Raw genomic sequence first — 24387 nt, forward strand, 5'->3', positions numbered from 1 at the left:
GAATGGGGAACTGGACAATGAGACTTATTTGTGCCTATGGTACCACAGAAGGTTCTACTAAGGTAAAAGTGGAGGAATTTTTTGATGGTTTAGAAAAAGCAACTGACACGATGAAAAAGGAAAAGTTGGTCCTTGTTGGAGATCTGAATAGCAGAGTAGGAAATGATTATCAGACATACAAAAACATTTTGGGAAAATTTGGAGAAAAGAGCAAAGCTAATAATACTGGCAAATACCTGTTGGATTTTTGCTCAGGACATGGACTGGTTATTACTAACACCGTGTTCCAACATAAAAATGTGCACAAATTCACATGGAGAGAAGAGGCAAGGAATAAGAAAAGTCTCATTGACTATGTTATTGTTGATAGTGATGTTTTCTCCCTGGTGCAGGACACCAGAGTGTACAGAGGTTTTGAAATTGGAACTGATCACTATATAGTGTTGAGCAAGATAAAATTGTATTTCATATTGAAAAGAATGACCTTTAAGAAAGTTTTAAAGCGAATAAAAGTTGAGCAGCTCTCAGATGTGAACTGTAGACTAACATATACAAAGATTATTGAAGAAAAAAGGCAAGAGTTTGAGAACAGGAACCAAACCTTGGAGATTCAGTGGCAAGCCTTGAAAAAAAAAACCTGATTGATTCTGCCAGAGAGGCATGTGGTGAGGTTGACTGCAAGGTTAGAAAAATCAGAACTCCATGGAGGACACAGGAAGTTAAAGAGGCAGTGAAGGAAAAGAAGAAATCATATCAAAAGTTCCTGGCAAATAAGTCAGATTTTGCTCTTAGAGAATACAGAGACAAATGTAAGAAAGCGAAACACTGTGTAAAACTAGCTAAATAAAAGTCATGGGAGGACTTTGGCAAGAACATAGAAAATAAATATCAAGAAGGTGGTAAGATATTCTGGAGGTTGTTGAAGAAGCTTAGAAATGGAAGAAAGAGTGCTGTAAAAGGAGTTAGAGATGATAAAGGTGACATAAAAACAGGAGAAAAAGATATCCTTGAAGTATTGAGTAATTACTTTGAAAAATTGCTAAATGAAACAAGCAGTGATAGCACAGTGGTAAAAAACACTCAACGGGCATACAGTCAGGAATATATATCCATACTTGAAGTAGACAAAGCCATCGAAGGCTTGAAATGTGGAAAGACAGCAGGAGTAGATAATATTCAACCAGAAATGCTGAAGTATGGTGGTAATAAAAGTCTTACAGTGGCTGCACAGCATGGTTCAGAAAGCCTGGACAGAGGGACGAATTCCTGATGATTGGAGTAGAGCTCTAATAGTGCCTATATATAAAAAGGGAAATAAAACTGAATGTGAGAATTACAGAGGTATTTCCCTACTGCGTATTCCTGGCAAGATCTATGCAAGTATACTTGAGAAACGGTTGAGAAGAATTGTGGAAGAAAAGCTTGGTGAAGAACAAGCTGGATTCAGGCCAAATAGAGGCTGTCAGGATCAGATCTTCACTTTACGACAAATAGTTGTGAAAGCATGGGAATATAACAAAGATCTGTATTTAAGTTTTGTTGATCTGGAAAAGGCATATGACAAGGTGCCAAAGAGAAGCTATTCAATACGCTGCAGTTATATGGTGTCAATGGGGCATTATATCAAGCAATACTTAGTCTTTATTTGAGTTGTAAGTCAGCAGTTAGAATTGAATGATGTACAGGAAGATGGTTTAATGTTAAATCTGGTGTAAGACAAGGATGTACATTATCCCCTCTGTTATTCAATATCTATATGAATCACATTATGAAGGAAAGTGGTATTAAAAATGATATATTCAATATCTATATGAATCGAATTATGAAGGAAAGTGGTATTAAACATGATATCATAATTGGAGATGTTATACTTCTGAATAAATATGCTACAAGTTTCCAAGATTCCCTTACTAAATTGAATAACTGTTGTAATAGATATGGTATGAAGTTTAGCAATAAAAAGACAAAGACAATGAAAATAGGTAGAATCGTTGAAAATATCATATCAACTGTGTTGTGAACGGGGAACCTGTGGAACAAGTAAAACATTTCAGCTACATAGGCACGATTTTTATTGAAGATGGTAAATTAAATATGGAAATAGACAACAGAATCAACAAAGCTGGTATTGTAGGAAGTCAATTGAATAAATTCATATTGAATAAGAGAGAAATTAGTCGGAACACTAAATTAGCTGTACACAAGACAGTGTTCAAACCAGTTTTAACTTATGGATCTGAGAGCTGGTTCAGAAGTAAGACACTTGACCAAAGACTAGAGACCGCAGATATGAGAGTCCTGAGAAAGATGTGAACAGGTGTGAACAGATGGCATCAATGGCAATATCATATTAAAAACGTGGATATTAGGAAAGAACTTGACATTGTCAGCATCCAGGAATGCTTTAAGAGAGCTAATCTCAGGTGGTATGGTCACTTAAACAGAATGGGCGAGGAAAGATTAGCAAAACCAGTGTTCTCTGCTAGGTTGGCAGGAAAACGACTCAGAGGAAGACCAAGATATAGGTGGATTGATACGGTACAAGGTGCCTTAGATGATAGAAATATAAGATCTGATAATGATAATATTGGAGTCTCAACAAGTAATAGACTGATTTTTAGAAAAATTGTAGACAGGAAGTTAGTAATTATGTAAATTTTACATGTAGTACTATCATATCCTGTATATCCCTTGAGGGTACATGTCAGGAATTTGATGATGATGTTATAATATGTGGTTAGACTATTTAAGGTAAATGATCGAGTGGTTTTCAATAACTTGAAATTTTTTGATTGAGCAGCTATGGCAAGGTCATCAGTACAGATAAAATTTCTAGTTCCTGGAAAGATGGGGAGGTTATTGACGTAGATGTTGAAAAGTAATTGTGATAATACACCTCCCTGGGGGGAGGCTGTCCCCCTTCTCTTCAGATCCACAAAAAAACGTCTGTTTTTCAAGAGTGATTGGATCGGGAGGACAAGGCGATAGTCTCTAGTTATTCTGTATATTTTATTTCTGAGTGATTGGATCGGGAGGGCAAGGCGATAGTCTCTAGTTATTCTGTATATTTTATTTCTGGTTTATGGTATCATATGCTGTAGTTAGGTCTACAAAGACTGCTCCTGTGGCTAGTTTTTGCTCATAACCATTTTTTATATATTGATTGAGGTTGAGAATTTGTGATGTACAGGATTTGCCTGGTCTCACCAGCCTGCTCAGCAATAAGATGAGGTTCGTTTAGGGGTTGTTGATTATTCAAAATTAATTGTTCATAGAGTTTAAAGGGGTTGCTGAGTAGTGATGTAGATCTGTAATTTTTTGCTTTGGTTGGAGTTTTCCCTCGTTTCAGAAAGGTCACCACTTTAGCATGCCTCCAGATAGTTGGTATCCTTAGGGTTCTGATGCAAGTGTTGTATAGGTTTAGTAACCACTCTTTAGGCTTGGATCCAAAATGTTTAATTTGTTCATTACATATAATCATCAAGGCCTGCAGATTTTCTAGGTTTTAATAGATTTATTGCAGCGTTGAGTTCAGTAATCATGAAATCTGAGTTGATCATATTTTATTCCTCACTTGGGGCTCTAAATATCTTATTTTTTGCTTTTTAGGGAATTTTCCATCAAATTGATTAGCTGTTACCTGTGGATGAGGGGTTGGTGTTTTAAAGTTGTAAGTAATTAGCATACTGGCCTTGTATATCACTGGAAATGCCTGGAATGCAGTTTGTGCATCATCCTTGGGGGATGTGTTTGGTGGAGATTTTCCTCAGTATTTGGGAAATTTTTGATTGAATTTTGATTGAAACAATGAATTTTTGTGAATTGGGGATACTCTTGAAGGTTTGAAGGGACTGGCCCTATGGAGCAATCAAGATCTTCCATGAAATTTTTTGAAATTAAGTCATCTGTAACCCAGCCATTATGCCTAACTGTGTTAGGCATAATGGCTGGGTTGAATTGAAGCATTATAGTGAAATATGCATAAGTTCTGTTTTGAGTATGTGGAATGGGATTTAAGACCTTTTCAAAATCAAGTGTTGGATATTTTTGAGCTAACAAATATAAGGTAAGGGCTACATCCTTGCTTCCATCTGCCACTGTTGAAAGATGCAGGGAGTTTTGAATTATGTATCAGGTTTAGAGAAAAGTTTTCAGCCCATTTTTCAACAAGTTCTCCATCTTCATTGGACTTTGTGTAAAAGTCACCTAATGCGACATTAGTCACATATGCATTATTATTGAGGAGGATGTTGGGGAAGGAGAAAGCTTCTTCTGGCAGTTTAAACTGAGGTGATTGAGATATTTTTCAATGTGACTGTAATAATCTCAGTGTTTCTGTTGTTCTTTGAGTCAATGAATGATGGAATAAAGTTTTCTTTAATAAATATTGTACTATCATATTTATCATGGGGTATCTTTGAGTTTTCATGCCTTGAATGTGAGGTCTGGCAGTGAATTTCTTGCATGCAAAGCACATCACAATCATTCTCTTCGCATATATTTGCAATGAGATCTCGCTTGACGCTGGAGAAACCTTCAATATTAAATGATATTATTTTTAGGCATGGCCCCAGGTGGGATCCTTTAGGCCAGGAATTTGGGAGCATTTTAGTTTGATTACTTGGGTTTGGGTGGCAGCAACTTTAGCTTCCCCTAATCGTGAGTACTCACAGGGTGCAGGAATGAGAACCTAGCTGCTGTACACTCCAGTATGTCAAGTATGAAGATAACACCAAAGAAACCACTCCTTCCATTTTATCGTGGGATGGGGACATCTCAGCACACTTCAGTTCTGCTATCAAAACACGGTTCTGTCTTATTTATCGTAAGAAAGGTTGCATTTCACAAAGCCTTTACCTTGAGAGTATTCTGATCTCCATCTAACACCATATTCTTCTTGAGCCTTCAAAACAACTTAGTTTGCATTTTTGTTCATGTCACTTACTCTGTTTGGGACGGTGCATTATCTCCTACCCTTTCAACAAAATGCTTGATGATATCCAGAAGATAATCTACTCAATTCGATATGCATTTCCACAGCTATTCCAGCAAACTAGTCACCACTTACCTCTGAACATGTGAAAACCAGACAGCTGCTGATTAACTTCCATGCACAGTTCTTTGTCACACTTACTGAACCAACTTTTCATCCATTTTCTTTCATTCTATCTGTATGCATTCTTTTGAACAGCCTTCTTCACGCTTTTCCAAGAGACAACTATGTTCCTACTACTCAAGAAATGCATTAACAGAGATTCCTCTTTTTCTCGTTATCCATTTTCTCCTTATCTATACTGAATATAGTTTAATGCAATTTGTTATTTAGTCTGTTGCATATTAAAGTTTATTTTAATTTAACCAATTCTTGTCGCAAAATTATGACAGAATTATGTAATTATAGTACATTAAAAAAAAAAAAGAAGAGAGAGAGAGAGAGAGAGATTAAAGTCACATAAATTTTGATCTAACTTTTGACAGACATCATTTTTCAAAGTACTAGCATTTCATAAATTTCATAACCCTCTTTCAATAGCCACATTATTGATTCTGTGATGTTTATATTACTTCTGATTTTGAAACAGGTTTGCATTATTTATTTTTATAGCCATTCAATTTTTAGGTTCTCAAATATTTTGAAGGATAGCTATCATCTAGACTTTATTATTTGACTTTTTTGATTATTTTTATTAAATAATAATATGAAATCATTGTTTCATTTAGTAATTAAAAATATAAAATAATGTTTAATGTAACTTTCTGTAAGTTACTGCAACTGACAATTATGGTAATAATTGCAAGTTGTGGTAATTTAAATAGTGGGATGTGGACAACTCAATGGACTTCGCTTCTGCTATCAAAACATGTAAAATACAGCATTTAATAACATAATTGTAGAAATATTAGTTTTTTTACTACTCTTAAGAATGGTGCCAAAAACTTGTTACATCAGGTAGTATCTGAAGCACAAGTTAAAGTGGTTACTGCTGAGAAGAACATTTTGTCTGAATGAGCAGAAGCATTGCTGCAGTGATAATGATAATATATCCGAGGATAATCTGACATTGAAAATACCCTGATTAAAAGAAATTATTAGAAAATCGACCAGAGAATTAGAAAAAGTGGAAAAATGTGTAACGAAACTTAGATAAGAAAAAGGATCAGAACAAGAAGAGGCACAAAAGCACTGGAATTGGTAATCATAATGATAATAAAAGGTAAGTCAATTAAAATTTAAGAAAAAAGAGGTGATATGGTATGGCGATTGAATTTTTGCATTTGACGAGGAAGTCACTACTTCTAGTTTTCTTAGAGGACAAAAATTAACCACCTTAACGGCCATAATGGATCAAATACGCATTCCTCATACGCTTTGTATCCATCATATATTTCAATGTAATATCAATGGTATTACAATTTTAATATGCACTTCACATCCATGATAACCTTAATGTCTATAGACGTCTTGGCCGGTGGCATGGTTAAAGATATGAAAAACAGTTGAAAAACAAAAGTTAGAGATGGTAGTTCTTGCAGGAAATAATTTAAGTAGCAATAAATATAGTAGAGTCTCTGTAGCTCAGTTGTCATAGACGAAGCCCTTTGGTCAGAAAGACTGGGTTCGATTCCCGTCAGTGATGTGAGGAACCTTTATCTGGTCTCTTTCGATGAAAGGTGAGTTAGCCAGTCTCATACGGATGGAGGGGGGGGGATTTCAACCCGGAAACTCGGGTTTTTTTGTCCCCCAAAACAGGCAAACTGGCTCCATGAACACATGCATTTACAGAAGACATAGGACACACACCGGGAGGCATATGGCCAACCACCTTATCCTCGAGACGGTTATGGTTGCAAGAATAAGAAACCTCTACACCATAGAAGGTAGAAGAGGAGGATTAAGAAAGAAAGAAACAAACAAACATAGTGTGTGAGAGAGGATATGAAAGGTCTGTTGGAAGAAGTGAGAAAGAAATGTGAGAGAGTTAAAATTGTAAGTTTGCTACCCAGATATGATAGTACATGAGTTAAGGAGGTCAGTGATAGCAAATGATTCTATGTGCAGGTTGTGTAGAAGAAATAGATGAGTTTTTAAATGGGTGGAGTCTGGTAAAAAAAAGACTTGTATAAGAGGGATGGTCTGCACTTGAATTCATTTGGCATCAGAAGCCTGGAAAAATTACTTATTAGGATGAGGCCTGATGCAGAGAGTCAGGAAAACTAGATCATCAAGGGATGAATGGGAAAAATATGTGTGAAAGTTGATCTAATATATGCGAAAGTAATAAAGATATGAATGGCGTTGAATGTGGTTATGCATCTGGCGAAGGGGTTGAAATATACGCTTTAGGTGCAGACCTTTTGAGTATGTCTGGGGAAGGAAAAGAGAAAATTCTACAATGCCAAATAGATTGCATATCTAATTATAATAATAGACTAGGTGGTAATTTATGTCTATACATAAATGCCAGGAGCATAAGAAACAAAGGGGTTGAGTTAATTGTTATATTGTATATGATGTCACCTGAGATTATTGGCATTAGTGAAACCTGGTGTTATCAGAATCAGATATGGTAAGTGGGATTGAGTGTAATGGGGATACCATTTATAGGAATGACAGAAGAGATTGGTGAGAAAGACAAGTACTACTGATGATTACAGATGACTTAAGTCCACTTAGAGTAAAAATGCAAGAAAACGATGATAGTAGCAATATCACATGCAGCGGTTAGTTTGAGGCTGTCTGTTGTGAAATACAAACTGACAGAATGAAATATACAGTGTGTTGCTACAGGCCTGGCAGCTCAGTTGCAGGAGTTGAGGGGGGGGGGGGAGCAGGGAACAAAGAAATGCATTGCCATTTTATCTTTATGGATACTAAACAAGTGATCATTATGGGTGACTTTAATTATCGAAACATAGATGGAGTAGATGAGAAATCTCATATGAATAAAGAGCAATTTATTGAATTGTTGTGAAACAACTTTCTCAATAAGCATTGTGAAATAAGGAACTCAAGGTCAACGAGTGTTAGATTTAGTCATAGCATCAGAAGGGATCTCTATTAAGAATATGACTATTTTACTGTCAGTTTGTGACAGTGATCATGCATGCTTTCTTGGGAAGTATCTCCGATTAAAACAGGTTACATGCTGAACTACAAAGCTGGAAATTATGATCAACTTAAGAGAATACTATCTTTAGTCCCATGGTATCAGTTACTGAATGTGAAAAATGTCAGCAATGTATGAAATTCTTTGAAAAAGTGCTTAAATAAGTTGGTATCTGAATGTATCCCTAGTGTCCAAAGAATAAATGGGTTGGGAGTGAAATGGATGTGCACCTTATTAAATAAGAAGATGTGGGAAGAATATTGCAAAAATAAGAGTGAGAAGAGTTATGAAATATATAAAGTGCATGCCAGAAAAATAATGAGTATTGTGTGGAAAGCTTAAATCAGAGTATGAAAAGAAATTGGCTATGCAGGCCAAAGGCAATCCAAAAGAATGTTATCGTTATGTCACAAACAAAAGAAAGAATGTATGAATGTGGAAAAATAACTTTACTGAATGCAGATAGTACTCTAATTTGAGAAGCTAATGCAATTGTTCAATTAATGAGTGCTCACTTTGCTAAGATATATCAACCAGGTGTATGTAACATAGTGCACAGTGCTACTGATACATTAGATGAACAGTTAGAGGTGCATAAAAATGAGGTTGAAGAGCTGTTGTCAATAGAGACAGATGGAATATCAGCATGTTTGCTAAAGGAATGTTCGGCTGAATTGGTGGTCTTTCACATGTTTGTATAACTTGAGTCTCAGGTCTGGAATGCAGAAATTGAAGGAATATATGATAGTTCCATTGTATAAGGATGGTGCAAAAACTGATGTATTTAACTACTGACCTATCAGTATCTCTGGTGTTGGTAGTGAAGATTTTAGAGAAGTTGGTAAGCACTCACATACAGAAATATGTAGACAAATAAGCTATATTTGCAAGGAGCAGCATGGATTTACTAAAGGAAGGTTGAATTTAGCAATTTGCTCATATTTTATAACAATGTTATGGCCGAGTTGGATAAAGGGAATAGATACATTATGATAATTTGGATTTTGCTAAGGTATTTGATGGGATACCACATGAAAGGCTGTTGCATAAATTGGAGAAAATGGAATTGCAATATAATCTCTTGACTTGGATGAGTGGATGGTTGACAGACAGATATCAAAAAGTGGTATACAGTGGATAAGAATCTGCCAGATTTAAGGTGTACCTCAGGATTCAGACCTTGGGCCATTGTATACCACTTTTCTATACATTAATGACATTAGGAAGGGTCTAAACAGGAAGTGTGCAATTGTTTGCTGATGATCTGAAGATAGTTAGGGTAATCAGGGTCATTACTGATATTCAGCAATTACAAAATTATTTGAATAGACTTAAAATTTGGGCAAATGAAAATGGCTATCAGTTTAATGTTAGTAAGTGTAAAGTTATGCACTTTGGCATGGTGAGATTTCCAGTGGCATATTATATTAGGAGATTATGCTACAAAAACCTGATGAAGCTAGCAATCTTGGCATAATGGTAGATAGGAATTTGAAGTTCAGAGATCACATAGCAAAAGTTGCAAATATAACTCGGAGGATAATTGCGATGTTGAAGCGAACCTTGACATGCAAGGGAAAAAAAGTCATTTTGCCTCTTTATAAGGCCTTGATAAGACTGCACCTGGATTATTGTCTGCAGATTTGGTCTCCTGAGTTCCAATGGAGTAAAGAAGCTGTGGAAAGGATACAAAAAAAAGAGTTACAAAGATTATATCCAGATTATGGGATTTAAATTGAGGACAGATTGTGAGTATGTGGATTACACTCTGGTTAACAGGAGTGATATGATAGAGGTCTATAAACTTGTGAATGGGTGTTATAGGATATCTTCTGATGACATTTTTCGTTATATTGAAGGTGGGGAGAGAACACGGAGGCATCCATGGAAGTTAAGTTTGTTCTCAGTCAAAGGGGTAAGAGCTGGGTTTTCTCTCACAGAGCATTGAATGAATGGAATGGTTTGCCTTAGGAATAGTGAGTGCATCTAGTGTGAATGAATTTAAGGGAAGGTATGACAGCTGATTTTAGTGATTTATAGCCTCTCTTGACAAGTTCTTTACTCCCTGGAGGTCTCAGATGATGATGATGATGATAATAATAATAATCATTATTATTATATGCCCTGCCAATTCCTTTTTGTAGGTCAAACTTGTTCATAAAATGAAAGAAGAAGTTCAGAAGCATAAAGAATCGGAATTGAAACGTAATCGAGAAATTGCCCAGCTCAAGAAGGAGAGCCGAATGAGGGAAAGTCAGATACGTACTTTGGAAGCTGAAAAAAAATTGAAAGAAGCTGTTCTTCGTCGAAAGCAAGAAGAAGTTACAGCCCTCCGAAAATTAGCAAAACCAATGTCAGATAAAGTTGCTGGGAGAATTAGCAGAGGCAGGAAAGGTAAGTTTTTATTATCTCACATTGTTTATTATTATTATTTTTACAAGGTGGAATACAAACAATTGATCATTCAAAAGTCGAACGAGCCACGTGATGTTACATTGCTAAACACTAAAAAGAGGTAAATTTCATCAGAGTGATGAATAAATTATAGGTATTAATTCACAATTTCATAACAAACTTAATTTATAAATTCAATTAAAGATAACATTAGACTAATGTAAGAATTAGAAGGTGTCAATTGAAAAAAAAAAAAAAAAAAAACTTAGCGTGTTATCTGGATTAAACTTTCCCATATTTTTGCAAGGATAGGCAATCATTTCGATTCAAGTTAGGGCATTGAAGTAAAGCCTCAGCACTCTCTTTGAATTTATAGTGACATCTGTGTAGAAGGCGAGTCCTAGACCAGAGAATGTCGTGGCTTCTCTCTATCCTGTATTGTTCCAATTCCAGACTTATCAGATTTGTTGTGAAGAATGTACGACTGATGTTCTTTTTTCTATAGAGCGTCCAGTTTGTCCAAAGTAGGACAGATTGCAGTCACACAGAACTTGATATACACCAGGCAGCGATAGTTGAGCGTTTATCTTTAGAAGAGGGGAAATAGGTGGATATTTTGTTAATAGGGATATAAGTGGCTGTTAAATCATATTTCTTCAGAATTCTTGAAATTCGTTCTGAAATTCTGGAAATATATGGAATTGGAACTCGATGTATTGATTCTTTGTTGTTCTGGATTGGATTGTAGGAATCAAACAGATGTTATGTAGTCTTTTTGGAGAAGCCATTTAATTTCATATAATGTTTGATAGTTGAAAGTTCTTTCTGTAATTCATGGAGAGTTGAGCAATTAGTTCTAGCTAGTCGAATTAAACATTTTATGATTCCTGTTTTTTGATAAGGATGATGGGCAGATTGTTTGAAAATGTAATGTCCAGTAAAAGTGGATTTTTTGTAAACTGTTGTTGTCAGAATACCTGAAGGTGAGCGAATGAGAAGGATATCTAAAAAGGATAACTTGTTGTCTTTTTTCAATCTCCATGGTAAACTTGATATAAGGGGGTGTAAAGAATTGATTTTGGCTGAAAAGGAAGGTAAGAAATCTGTTGTGAGGCCACACTGAAAAAATGTCATCTATATATCTAACCCAAAAGGATGGTTGAGGGTATATAGATGAAAAAATGATGTCTTCTAGATGTTCCCAGTAAAAGTTGGCTGGAGCAGGTGAAAGAGGACTTCCCATGGCTGTTCCTTCCACTTGGTTGTAGAATTTGTTTTGACACAAGAAATATCCAGGGTGCATCACGAAATCGAATAATTTTATGATATCTGGTAGGAAGATGTCAGCAAGTAAATGTAAAGTCTATTTGAGTACATTGGTAAATAGAGTTTCTACAGCGAAGCTCACCATAGGATCAGTGGGTTGTAATGAGATATTTTTTAATTCGTTTAAGAAATCAGAAGAGTTTTTCAAAAAAGTGCATGATTTGCCTGTATGTGATTTCAATAATTTTACTAAATATTTGGCTATGCAATAAGTAGGTGAATCAGTACAGTCACCTATAGGATGGAGAGGAATGTCTGTCTTGTGAATTTTTGATAGACCATAAAATCTAGGAGATTTTGCAAATGCATTTTTAACCTTTCTATAGTGTCTGCATCTAACTTATAATGTCATCTAGAAGGGAATTTAATTTCTTCAGTTGCTTGTTAGTGGGTTCGTGATCAAGTTCTTGGTATGTTGAGCGATCTTGAAGTAAAAGAGAAATTTTTCTTCTGTAATTTAAAGAATCCATGATTACTGTCGCTTTTCCCTTGTCTGCTTTAGTGATAACAAGGTGACTGTTGCTTCTTAAGGAATGTAGCACTTTTTTTTCAGAAGGAGATATGTTGGAAGGAGGAAGCTTGGCTTTAAATGGCGTAGAAGCAACTTCTAGACAGAATGAATTAGTCTTTTCACTGGAGAGATGACTTAGGTTCTGTTCGATGTTAACCAGAAAATCTATATAAGGAATATTTTTAGGAACTATAGCAAAATCATGTCCTTTTGAGAGGATGAGTATTTCACTACTCGTTAAAGGGCGACCAGACAATTTGATGACCCAATTATCTGGAACATGGAAAGGAATGATTTGTCTAGAAACAAGAACATCGAATTTGCGGTTTAGATTTCAATTCTGTTTTTTAAATGTACGTTGTATAGAGTGTTTAGCCACAGTAAGAACTATGTCGGAAAGTTGTGGATCTAAGTTTGCGGAGGTAAAAGTTCGGAGATCAGCAACTTGACGAATGTTAATAGCAAAATCATGTTTAGCTGCTCTGAGTTGATTATGGATTAAAGCTAAGTTGGTGTTCCTATAGATATTATGAGCTCCAGGAGATGTAATGGTTTCTTTTATCCTAGCGAAGTTAAGAATAATTCTTCACAACAAATCCGATAAGTCTGGATTGGTGCAACACGGGATAGAGACAAGCCACAACATTCTCTGGTTAAGGATTCGCCTTCTACACAGATGTTGCTATAAATTCGAATGCCTATTCAAAGAGAGTGCTGAGGCTTTACTTCAACACCCTAACTTGAATCGAAATGATTGCCTATCCTTGCAAAAATATGGGAAAGTTTAATCCGGATGACACACTAAGTTTTTTTTTTTTTTTTTTTCAATTGACACCTTCTAATTCTTACATTAGTCTAATGTTATCTTTAATTGAATTTATAATTAAGTTTGTTATGAAATTGTGAATTAATACCTATAATTTATTCATCACTCTTATGAAATTTACCTCTCTTTAGCGCTTAGCATTGTAACATCACATGGCTCGTTTGACTTTTGAATGATCAATTGTTTGTATTCCACCTTGTAAAAACTGTTCCTATCAAGCCACTGATGGTAGTATGTTAATTTCAGACTGAAATATTTGGCAAATGTTAAAATATTCTTGTGTTAATGTGTTGATAATTCTTAATTATCAACATTATTTACGCAATCAGCTGCTCACCTTCATCATGCGACATATTTGAATCTTTTGCGACAGTACTTCTGCAATTAAATCATTTCTGGCATAATCATGAAGGTCTCTTAATTTTAATCCCCCCGCACAATCCAAGGTTGAGTAGAAGTTAATGCTCTCACTCTCACATTTCCTATACTGGTTGCCTCCATCTCTATGCATGTGTTAGGTGTGGTATTAACAAAAATCATGCAACTCAACGATAAAGGCAAGCTGACAATTGTTGAGTTGAAATGCTGATTATCTTCAACTAATTCTAAAATATCTGAAACTGCCATAATAACATTCATCATCTATTTCTTAAAGTTTTAAACATTTTTCGTGTGCAAACTATGTGTGAAAAGTTTGATTTTTTTTCTTTTTTTTCGTAAAATAAAATCAGGGTGCGAGATATACGCAAGGGCGAGTTACGTTAGAGTAAATGTGGTATTAAATCAACTGTTTAATTTTTAAACAGTTAATTAATTAATTTAGTTAATTTTACACATGTATTTTTTTTTTTTTTACAGATGTAAAATATTAAAGTTTTCAGATTTTATAAATGTTTCTTGTAGATAAACTTATGCTGGTTACACGACTTTAAATTTTTCAGGAAATGACAACATATACAAAAATATTAATTAAAAAACTTTAATCAGTACTTTCCAATATTTCAGCAATGTTACATTGCCATCTTCTGGGAATATAAAACTATGATATGTGCATGCAGGCACTAATAACGAGCAAATGAGGCTGAAGAAGGCAACTAGCTTTGGTCCTTGAGTCTTAAAGGTGCCTACCCTAGCGGACTAAATTGAGTTGTCTTGGCTGTTGGACTGATGTTCTAAGGATGCAAATTTCCCAAATTTGGGGCAGTCTCATGCACCCAAATTTGTTGAGATTTGGAAAGTTTTTTTGAGCTGAGCCTGATTCCAGGAAGAGTCTTTCATATTTATATTAGCTATGGTGTAGTAAAGTGGCTTTCTTCCTGTGTATTCTGTGGTGGGCATCTAGTGCATGATCCCAAGTCCTGAGTGGCTGTATTGGTGAAACTGGATGTAGTCTTTGTGTTCGGATATTCTGATATTAGCTGTCCTGCCTGTTTGGCCATAGTAGGACAGTTTACAACTGCAATGGACCTGGTATACTTCTGGTATATAGAGATAGTCATGTCATATTTTTTTAGGATTTTTGTTAGCTTTTCAGACATATCCCGCATATTAGGAATGGTGATAGATTTAGCGTAATCTCTGTTATGGGGGTTGTGGTTAACTGGTTTTAATATTTTCTGGATTTTTTGAGGGTTGTGGCCATTGGCTAAGAAGGTGTTAAGGATATGGTTAAGTTCAGTAGTTAGGGCATTGTTGTCTGAACAGATTAATTTAGCCCTGTTATATAGGGTTTTTATAATCTCATATTGTTGTGAGTGGGGAGTGGTGTGATTGCTGGTGAATGTATCTACCTGTATGGGTTGGTGTTCTATAAACAGAGAAAGCCAAGGACCTATCATGCTGGCATGTAATCAGAGTGTCTAGAAAAGGGAGACTTGTTGTTTTCTTTTTCCAAGGTGAACTGGATTCTGGGGTGCTGATTGTTTGTGTGTGTCAAGAAGTTGTGGAATGTGTCTAAGCCATGTGGCCAAATGGCGAACACATCATCTATGTAGTGTAGCCAGACAGTAGGATTTTGTGGACTGAGTTTAAGGCTTTTTCTTCAAAAGTCTCTGTAAAGAAGTTTGCCAGGGGTGGAGAACCCATGGCTGTACCCTCTATTATCTGTTTGTCGAATTTCCTTGCCAAATAAAATAGCCCGAGTTCATGGTGAACTGAAATAGTGTTGAGATATTGGGAGGAAATTTGGCTTGGATGAGATCTAAGGTATCTTTGAGTGGGACATTTGTGAATAAGGAGGAGACATCAAAACTGACCATTATGTCAATGTGTTGTAGTGAGAGGTTCTCTATACTGGCTTTAAAGTGGGTTGAGTTTTTAATGTGTGATGGTGTGTTGCTAGTATAATGTGTGAGCAATTTGACTAAATGTTTGACTAATTTGTATATGGGAGAATCAATGCCGTGCACAATGGGACGTAATGGCACATTCTGCTTAGGAGTTTTTGTAGTCCATATATTCGGGGGAGGGGATTCTGCTAGTCACTTCCTCAGGCCAAGAAGTCACCTTTTTAAGAAGCCTTTGGAGTGTTCTGATATGGGAGCTGGTTGGATCATATTCATTGGGGAGGTAGGTAGAACGATCTAACAGTAAAGTTGAAAGCTTACCTGTGTAGTCTGTTTGGTTGAGAACCACAGTGGCATTTCCTTATCTGCTTTGCTGATTACTATTTTGCTGTTGTTTTTCATTTCTAGTAGAGCTTTTAGTTCTTATTTAGATAGGTTGGTTTTTGGTGGTTCAGTTGTTTAGTTTTGGTAAGGACTCCGGCTACATCCAGTCTGATATTGTTAGCAATATGGATAGAAAGGTTGCAGATGCCACATTCTCCCTGTATTATTTCTTCAGACTGTATTTTTTATTTTTTTTTTGTGCTATGGTGAAGTTGTGACTATGTGTGAGCTGAGTGCTTCAGGGTAATGGAAGAAAGGTTAATTACTGTGTTGAGCAGCATTTGAGGTTCAGAGGCAGAGTTCTTTTTTAGAATTTCAAACTTTATTTATCAAAGGTATTGATTTAATTACTATTTTAGTATACATTGTCATTTCCTGAAAAATTTTAAGTCATATATAACTGTTTAGATATAAAGTAATCATCATCATCAAATTCCTGCCATGTACCCTCAAGGGGTGTACAGGATATGATAGTACTACATGAAAAAAAAATTACATCATTACTAACTTCCTATCTACAATTTTCCTCCAAATCAGTCTGTTACTTGTCAACACTCCAACATTATCAGATCTTACATTTCTATTGTCTAAAGCACTTTGGACCGTATCAATCCACCTATATCTTGGTCTTCCTCTGGGTCGTTTTGCTGCCAACCTGGCAGAGAACACTTGTTTTGCTAATCTTTCCTCGCCCATTCTGTTTAAGTGACCATACCACCTGAGATTAGCTCTGCTAACGCATTCCTGGATGCTGACAATGTCAAGTTCTTTCCTAATATCCTCGTTTTTAATATGATATTGCCATTGATGCCATCTGTTCACGCCCCTAATCTTTCTCAGGACTCTCATATCTGCGGTCTCTAGTCTTTGGTCAAGTGTTTTACTTCTGACCCAGCTCTCAGATCCATAAGTTAAAACTGGTTTGAACACTGTCTTGTATACAGCTAATTTAGTGTTTCGACTAATTTCTCTCTTATTCCATATGAATTTATTCAATTGACTTCCCACCATACCAGCTTTGCTGATTCTGTTGTCTATTTCTATATTTAATTTACCATCTTCAGTAAAAATCGTGCCTAAATAGCTGAAATGTTTTACTTGTTCCACAGGTTCTCCATTCACAACACAGTTGACATTTTCAATGATTCTGCCTATTTTCATTGTCTTTGTCTTTTTATTGCTGACCTTCATACCATATCTATTACAACAGCTATTCAATTTAGTCAGAGAATCTTGCAGACTTGTAGCAGATTTATTTAGAAGTATAACATCATCCGCATAAAGCAAAGAGCTGACATTAACATGTCCAATTTTGATATCATGTTTAATACCACTTTCCTTCATAATGTGATCCATATAGATTATGAATAACAGAGGGGATAATGTACATCCTTGTCTCACACCAGATTTAACATTAAACCATCTTCCTGTACTTCCTTCAATTCTAACTGCCGAGTGACAACTCAAATAAAGACTAAGTATTGCTTGATATAATGCCCCATTGACACCATATAACTGCAGCGTATTGAATAGCTTCTCTCTTGGCACCTTGTCATATGCCTTTTCCAGATCGACAAAACTTAAATACAGATCTTTGTTATATTCCCATGCTTTCTCGACTTTTTGTCGTAAAGTGAAGATCTGATCCTGACAGCCTCTATTTGGCCTGAATCCAGCTTGTTCTTCACCAAGCTTTTCTTCCACAATTCTTCCCAACCGTTTCTCAAGTATACTTGCATAGATCTTGCCAGGAACACTCAGTAGGGAAATACCTCTGTAATTCTCACATGCAGTTTTATTTCCCTTTTTATATATGGGTACTATGAGAGCTCTACTCCAATCATAGGGAATTCGTCCCTCTGTCCAGGCTTTCTGAACTATGCAGTGCAGCCACTGTAAGACTCTCGTACCACCATACTTCAGCATTTCTGGTCGAATATCATCTACTCCTGCTGCCTTTCCACATTTTAAGCTTTTGATGGCTTTTTCTACTTCAAGTATGGATATGTATTCCTGACTGCATGCCTGGTCAGTGTTTTTTACCACTGTGCTGTCATCACTGCTTGTTTCATTTAGCAGTTTTTCAAAGTAATTACTCCATACTTCAAGGATATCTTTTTCTCCCATTTTCATGTCACCTTTATCATCTCTAATTCCTTTTATAGCACTCTTTCCTCCATTCTTAAGCTTCTTCAACAACCTCCAGAATATTTTGCCACCTTCTTGATATTTATTTTCTATATTCTTGCCAAAGTCCTCCCATGACTTTTGTTTAGCTAGTTTTACACAATGCTTAGCATTCTTGCATTTGTCTCTATATTCTCTAAGAGCACAAGCTGACTTATTTGACAGGAACTTTTGGTATGCTTTCTTCTTTTCCTTCACTGCCTCTTTAACTTCCTGTGTCCACCAGGGAGTTCTGATTTTTTTATCCTTGCAGACAACCTCACCACCTGCCTCTCTGGCAGAATCAATCAATGTTTTCTTCAGAGTTTGCCACTGAATCTCCAAGGTTTGATTCATGTTCTCAAACTCTTTCATTTTTTCTTCAATAATATTTGTGTATTTTAGTCTACAGCTCACATCTGTGTATAAAGTAATCTATGAAACTTATTGTTGAGTCATTCTTCACAAGCTGTGCTAACTGTTTAGGTTGTATAATGCAGGCTAGCTGTTCATCACATTTGTCTGTTTTTCTTCTTAATTGGAGATCACCATTTATAATGTTGAACAAGTTTTCAGGTTATTTTTTATTTTAATGGTACAGACTATACATACGAGGGTGGTCTGAAAAGTTCTCGGCCTAACAATGAAAAAATGAATTTATAATATCAAAATTAGTTTTGTTTTTCAACATAATCTCCCTTAAGATTAATACATTTATTCCAGCAATGCTCCAGCACCATTATTCCATCCCTGTAGTGGTCCTCAGTAAGATCTGTAAAATACCCTTCTACAGCTGCAATCACCTCTTGATTTGAAGAAAAATACTGACCAGCGAGGAACAGTTTTAGTTTTGGGAAGAGATAGAAGTCGGAGGAGGCCAAATCTGGGGAATAGGGTAGATGTTCAACAATTCATAGTTCAACAATTTGGGATGCTAAAGACATTTTAAACAAAATGCCTTTAGCATCCCAAAACATAGATTCCGTGACCTTTCCTGCTGATTTAAATGTCTTTTTCATCTTTGGTGTTGAACAACTAGCTTCTGTCCACTGTTTTGACTGCTGTTTGGATACTAGTGTGTAATGGTGAATCCAAGTCTCATCCATAGTAATAAATCGACGTACAAAATCAGTTTTATTCTTGTTAAAACACTGAGCACTGTTCAGAGATTTTCATACGAGTGCGTTTCTTGCACAAAGCTTTTTCATTTGCAATTCTTCATGCAAAATATACCCTACATGTTCTTTTGAAATGTGTATAATCTCAGCAGTTTCATGCACTTTGACTTGCCAGTCATCCAATACCATATCGTGCACTTGATCAATGATTTCTGGTGGTGTTACACTTTTTGAATGTCCTTCACATGGATCGTCTTCAAAGCCGGTATTGGCACTTTTAAACTTGGCAGCCCATTTCTTAATTGTCAAAAACGAAGGAGAAGAGTGCCCATAAACTTTTATGAACTTTGAATGAATTTCTTTTGACGTTAAACCTTCTTTTACAAAGAATTTTAGAACTGCACAATACTCGATTTTATCCATTTCAAGGGATACAGACAATACTTTTGCTTCAGACAGCTGTGTAAAACAAACTTCTTGATAGAATGACTTGCAATTTCACATGGATGCTTATGACAGATGTACCAACTTAGAAAAAAAAAATCTTGCTAATAGTGTTGCCATCTATGGTCAAGACTGAGAATGTTTCACACCACACTCATATTTAGTTCATTATGAAGATAGTAAGTGACATTAATTTAAGATAACATAAAATTTAAACGTTTATTCTAGATTTTCATTTTTATTATTCATGCTCTGCTAATTCTTCTCTTTCTTATTTGTCTTTCATTATTGTTTGCATTTGTACTTTATTTTTTGTGTTGTCCCTTTGTGTTTGCTTAATGATGTGTTCTGCCAATTGTCTATGTTCTGTTTTCAGTGTAGTACTTCTGTCCATTTCCTTTATTCTATATTACACTTTGTCATCATTGTAATATTTTCCACCATTTTTTTTTTTTTTTTGTATATATCAGTCCCACATGCCAATGTCCCAACCCAAGACATATGACATAACAGTGCTGTGTGTATGAGCAAGTAGTAAAAAAAGAAAAAAAGGAAGTTTCTTGATGGTGCTTCTTGAAGATATGATTGATGTAATCTTGCAAATACACTATAGTGAAGATTGTTTCAAAAATCAAAGGGGGTAAGAAATGAAGGAGGAAGATGAGAATATGATTCAGTAAGTTCAGAGCTGAATTATAGTGGGTATTAATTAGTAGCTAACTGTTTCTACATGATTAGAAGAAAGTGAAAGAATGGTAGCAACCAATTTAGCAGTGAAATATCAATGGAAATACCCTTAGAAAAGACATAATGCAGCAACACATCATGTATGAGAAAGTGACTGGAGGAGGTCAGTGAGAGAGGGATCATCAATTAAGTGAATTGCTCTCTTCTGAATACAATCAAGCATTATGTGTGAAGTCCAAGGCACACCACCCAAAATTAATAAATAACACAAAATGGATTTAATTTCCATATATATTTTTGTACGAGTAGTGATAGCATTCAACATGATTAGAAATATAGGGAGATGCAGGTGGAGCTACATATGGTGTTTATAGACCTGGAAAAGGCGTACGACAGAGTGGCCAGACAGGAGGTATGGAGGTGTATGAGGAAGGAAGAAGGGAGTGTCGGAAAAGTATGTGAGGTTGGTGAAGGAGATGTATGAGGGGAGCGAAAACTCAGGAATGACTCAGGTCAGGCCTAGTGTTGGCATGACAGAGGGGTGCCCCATTGTCGTAGGGCTCCATCAGGGATCAACTCTGAGCCCCAACCTCTTTGATCTGGTCATGGATGTACTAGTGGAGGACATCAAGAGGGAGGCGCCAGGGAGCATGATGTTTGCCGATGATATTGTTCTCTGCAAATCATCTCGAGAGAAGCTTGAAAAGACCCTGGAAGAGTGGAGAAAGGTATTGTAGGAGAGAGGCATGAAAAATAACCAAGTAAAGACTGAATATATATCAACGGGGAGTGACTAGGATATGATCATATGACTCCAGGGTGAAAGGTTAACTTCAGGGAAGAAATTCAAGTACCTTGGGTCGGTTGTCGAGAGGATTGGTGACCTGGATGAGGAAATACAGCACCAAATAACATGTGGCTGGAGGAAGATGAGTGGGGTCCTGTGCGACAAGAGAGTGAGTTGTAAGATGAAAGGGAAGCTGTATAAGATGGTGGTGAGGCCGGCGATGCTCCATGGCGTGGAGACGTGGTCTATAACAAAGGCACAGGAGAGGAAGATGGAGGTGGCGGAGATGCGGAGGTTGAGATGGATTAGTGGTGTGACAAAGAAGGACAGGATAAGGAATGACTACATCAGAGGGATGATCAAGGTGGGACCGATCGGTAAGAAGGTACGAGAAAGCAGGCTGAGGTGGTTCGGTCATATAGAGAGGAGTATGTTGGTAAATGAGTAGTGCGTATGGAGGTGGAGGGAAGGAGGAAAAGAGGCAGGCCCAAACTCAGATGGAGGGATAAGGTGGCAGAGGATCTTAGGGAGAAAGGATGGAGTCGGGAAGATGCCCTGGACCGGAGAATCTGGAAGAAGAAGATTAAAGATGGGAATGCTGACCCCGTTTAACACAGGATAAGGCATAGCAAAAGAAGAAGAAGATAGCATTCAACAAACAAGAAGATAAATTTCTTCATTTGAAAGCAGTTTCAAGTAGAGTGATTTGGGCACACTTCAGAATAGGGAAATGGATAATGAAGCTTATTTGTGCGAATTGTCACACAGGAGGTTCTTCTAAGGAAAAAGTGCAGGAATTTTTTGTCATTAGAACAGGCAGCTGACATAAAGAAAATGAAAAAAAAAAAAAGTCCTTGTTGGGGGATCTGAACAGTATTCTGAGCTCAGATGCATTTGAGCTTCATAAAGGTCAGAAATTGAGAAAAGTACTGTTCAGAATGAAAATGCCAAGTTTTTTTTGGAGGCTCTGGTGACTGGACCTGACCTGCTTGTGCCAGGATAGTCTTAATGTGAATATCAACATAGGAAGAAAAGCTGATCCTAGTTGGTGAGAGAATATTGTCAAAAGTGAGGGTAATCAAAGCATGATTTTTAATTCCATGAAATGAGAAGGTTTCATTTTAGTAGCAAATTTTCTTTGAAAATTTCAAGGAAATCAATGTTCAGGGTGTTAAAGATCTTGAAGCATGAATTCCCTCAGTACCAAGGTTTTGAAAATGAAAAAAAGAGAAATGGAGAGTTCTCAACACAGCTTAGAATAGGATTGGATGTCAGAGGAATAAAAATCACTGATAAATAGGAGAAAGAATGCAGGCACAGAGCCCTGAGGTATACTAGCATTGGTTGAAAAATCTGATGACCTGCATTTAACACCAGATAAGGAAGCTGGTAATCTTCACAAAAGGAAGGAGGAATTCCATAAGATGGTAATTTGGTAAGAAGGCCACAGTGCCAGGCTTGATCAAATGCCTTGGAATAGCAAGAGTGACCACTTGTATTTCTCCAAACTTTTTTATGGCATGTGTCCATCTTGAAAAGTGGGTGAGATTTGCTGTAGAAAAAAAATAGAGGAATCCATATTGGTATCACTCAAATAATTTGTAAGTCCCCAAGTGGTGAAGTGGTTGGCTATTAATGCCTGTTTTTATTATTTTTGAGAGTATCAAAATAGGAGTAAGAGGATAATAGTTTAATGAATGACTTATCTCCCTTTTTGAGAAAAGGCTGGATAAAAGCTTGCTTTCAAGCTTTTGGATAGCCTTCATATGAATGCTTGAAGAAATGATACAAAATGGGTGGATGTGAGTTCTTGGACACATGGCATTAGTACAAGTGTAGATATAATGCCATCAGGAGATTTATTAGCATCAAGGTGACTGAGTATTTTCCTAATGTCCTTCTGGCAAAATTTCAGAGAAAGCACACTGTTGATAGTTTGTGGAACAGTGAGAAGATATTTGCCTTGGTTGTGTGTGTGTATGGGAATTGGAGAGGGAAAAGATGCCAGGAGGCTTATCTTTATAGGTTAGCAAAGTGGAGCCATAGAAGTGCAGAAGTTGTGCTTTATGAAAGGACCAGAAGACTTGGCTGTCATTTGAATCAGCTTAATGCATTTGACCCTTACAAAGTCTGCTATGGATTTTTTTTTTTTTTTTTTTTGCAGTTGTTTCAAGCTGTAGTGTAAACATAGTGAGCCACTGGAGTGTTTGACTTCAGTCATTGGCATATACTAAATTTTTGGCTTAGGTTACTTTGGCACAGTGTTTGGAGAATCAGGGTTTGGATAAAGGTCAAGGATTTTGAGTGTAGTGGAGAATAAAAGTATACTCATCAGGCAAGTGCTAGGATCAGAAAAGCAGAAGCAGTAATCAGACTATCGAAATGAGGAATAAAATCCCAAAGGTCATCCCAGTAGGCAGCACTGTTGTAGTGCTACCAGATATGACGCTGAAAATTATTAGAAGAAACATGATTTGCAAGAAGCTAAACATGGCCAAGGTTATGTTCAGACTTAGTGAGAGGAAAGCAAACATCAACAGTTTATTTGGAGGGAGCTGGTAAAAATGGGTTTAGGGTGTTGGGAGAATGATGAGGATGATCTGGAATTCTGGTGGGTTGTGAACAATTTGTTAAATCATTATTGATAGCAAACGGTTTGTCTTCCCTTAGAGCTTGATCTGCGAAGTTGGTGTTGGGAAGCTAGTCTGATTTATAGACATTGAAATCACCCAGGAAGATTATTTCAATCTTAGGGTAATTAGACTGCATATGATCAACTTTCAGAGAAAGTCAGAGTTTGGTGAGGTTATTGGAATCAGGGCAACAGTAAAACAACAACTGAAAGCAACAAAGTGAGATAAGGAAATTTCATGCCAAAACAGATCATGTAAAAGAGGCTTCCAGTTCTGATAACCTTTGGCATAGGTTATCAGACCTGAGAAATGTGCAAGTCCTGCCATTCTTAGCAAAGGTAGGATTTACGCATATTGAAGATATTGAGATAAGATTTTGTCGCAGAGGATGCCAATGTTCAGTGATGAATAACATATTGGATTTCGATGGTTTATAGGTGTTTCCCATGCAGCTAAGTAGAGGAGTACTGGGAGAACCATTGTCTCATAAATTCTTACTTTTGTTACTTGTTTGATGTCTCTTGACTTCCATATTTTATTAAGTTGTCCAAAAGTTTGGGATGCTTGACTGATTCATCTGTTTATATCTTTTGTAATTTCATTGTACTCAATTACTCCTCCGAGGTAGGTGAAGTTTTCTACCTGCTTTAGATTCTTACTAGCAGTTTCAATTTTCAGATTGGTGTTTCTTTTTCATGTTTGCATTATTTTTATTTTG

At 36.4% G+C, this 24387-nt stretch overlaps 1 protein-coding gene across 1 annotated transcript in view; it reads left to right on the top strand.

The window, feature by feature from the left end:
* LOC150096717 (kinesin-like protein KIF21A) overlaps positions 1-24387 on the top strand; it is a 753433-nt gene that overhangs the window by 380176 nt on the left and 348870 nt on the right. The window contains exon 18 of the mRNA XM_090408696.1: positions 10253-10502. Coding sequence (XP_090264822.1) covers positions 10253-10502 — 250 coding nt within the window. The remainder of the gene's footprint in view (positions 1-10252; positions 10503-24387) is intronic.

This window comes from Typopeltis vanoorti, chromosome 18 (genome assembly GCF_054136105.1).
Source record: "Typopeltis vanoorti isolate ZY-2024b chromosome 18, IOZ_Tvanoo_1.0, whole genome shotgun sequence".
NCBI lineage: Eukaryota > Metazoa > Arthropoda > Arachnida > Uropygi > Thelyphonidae > Typopeltis > Typopeltis vanoorti.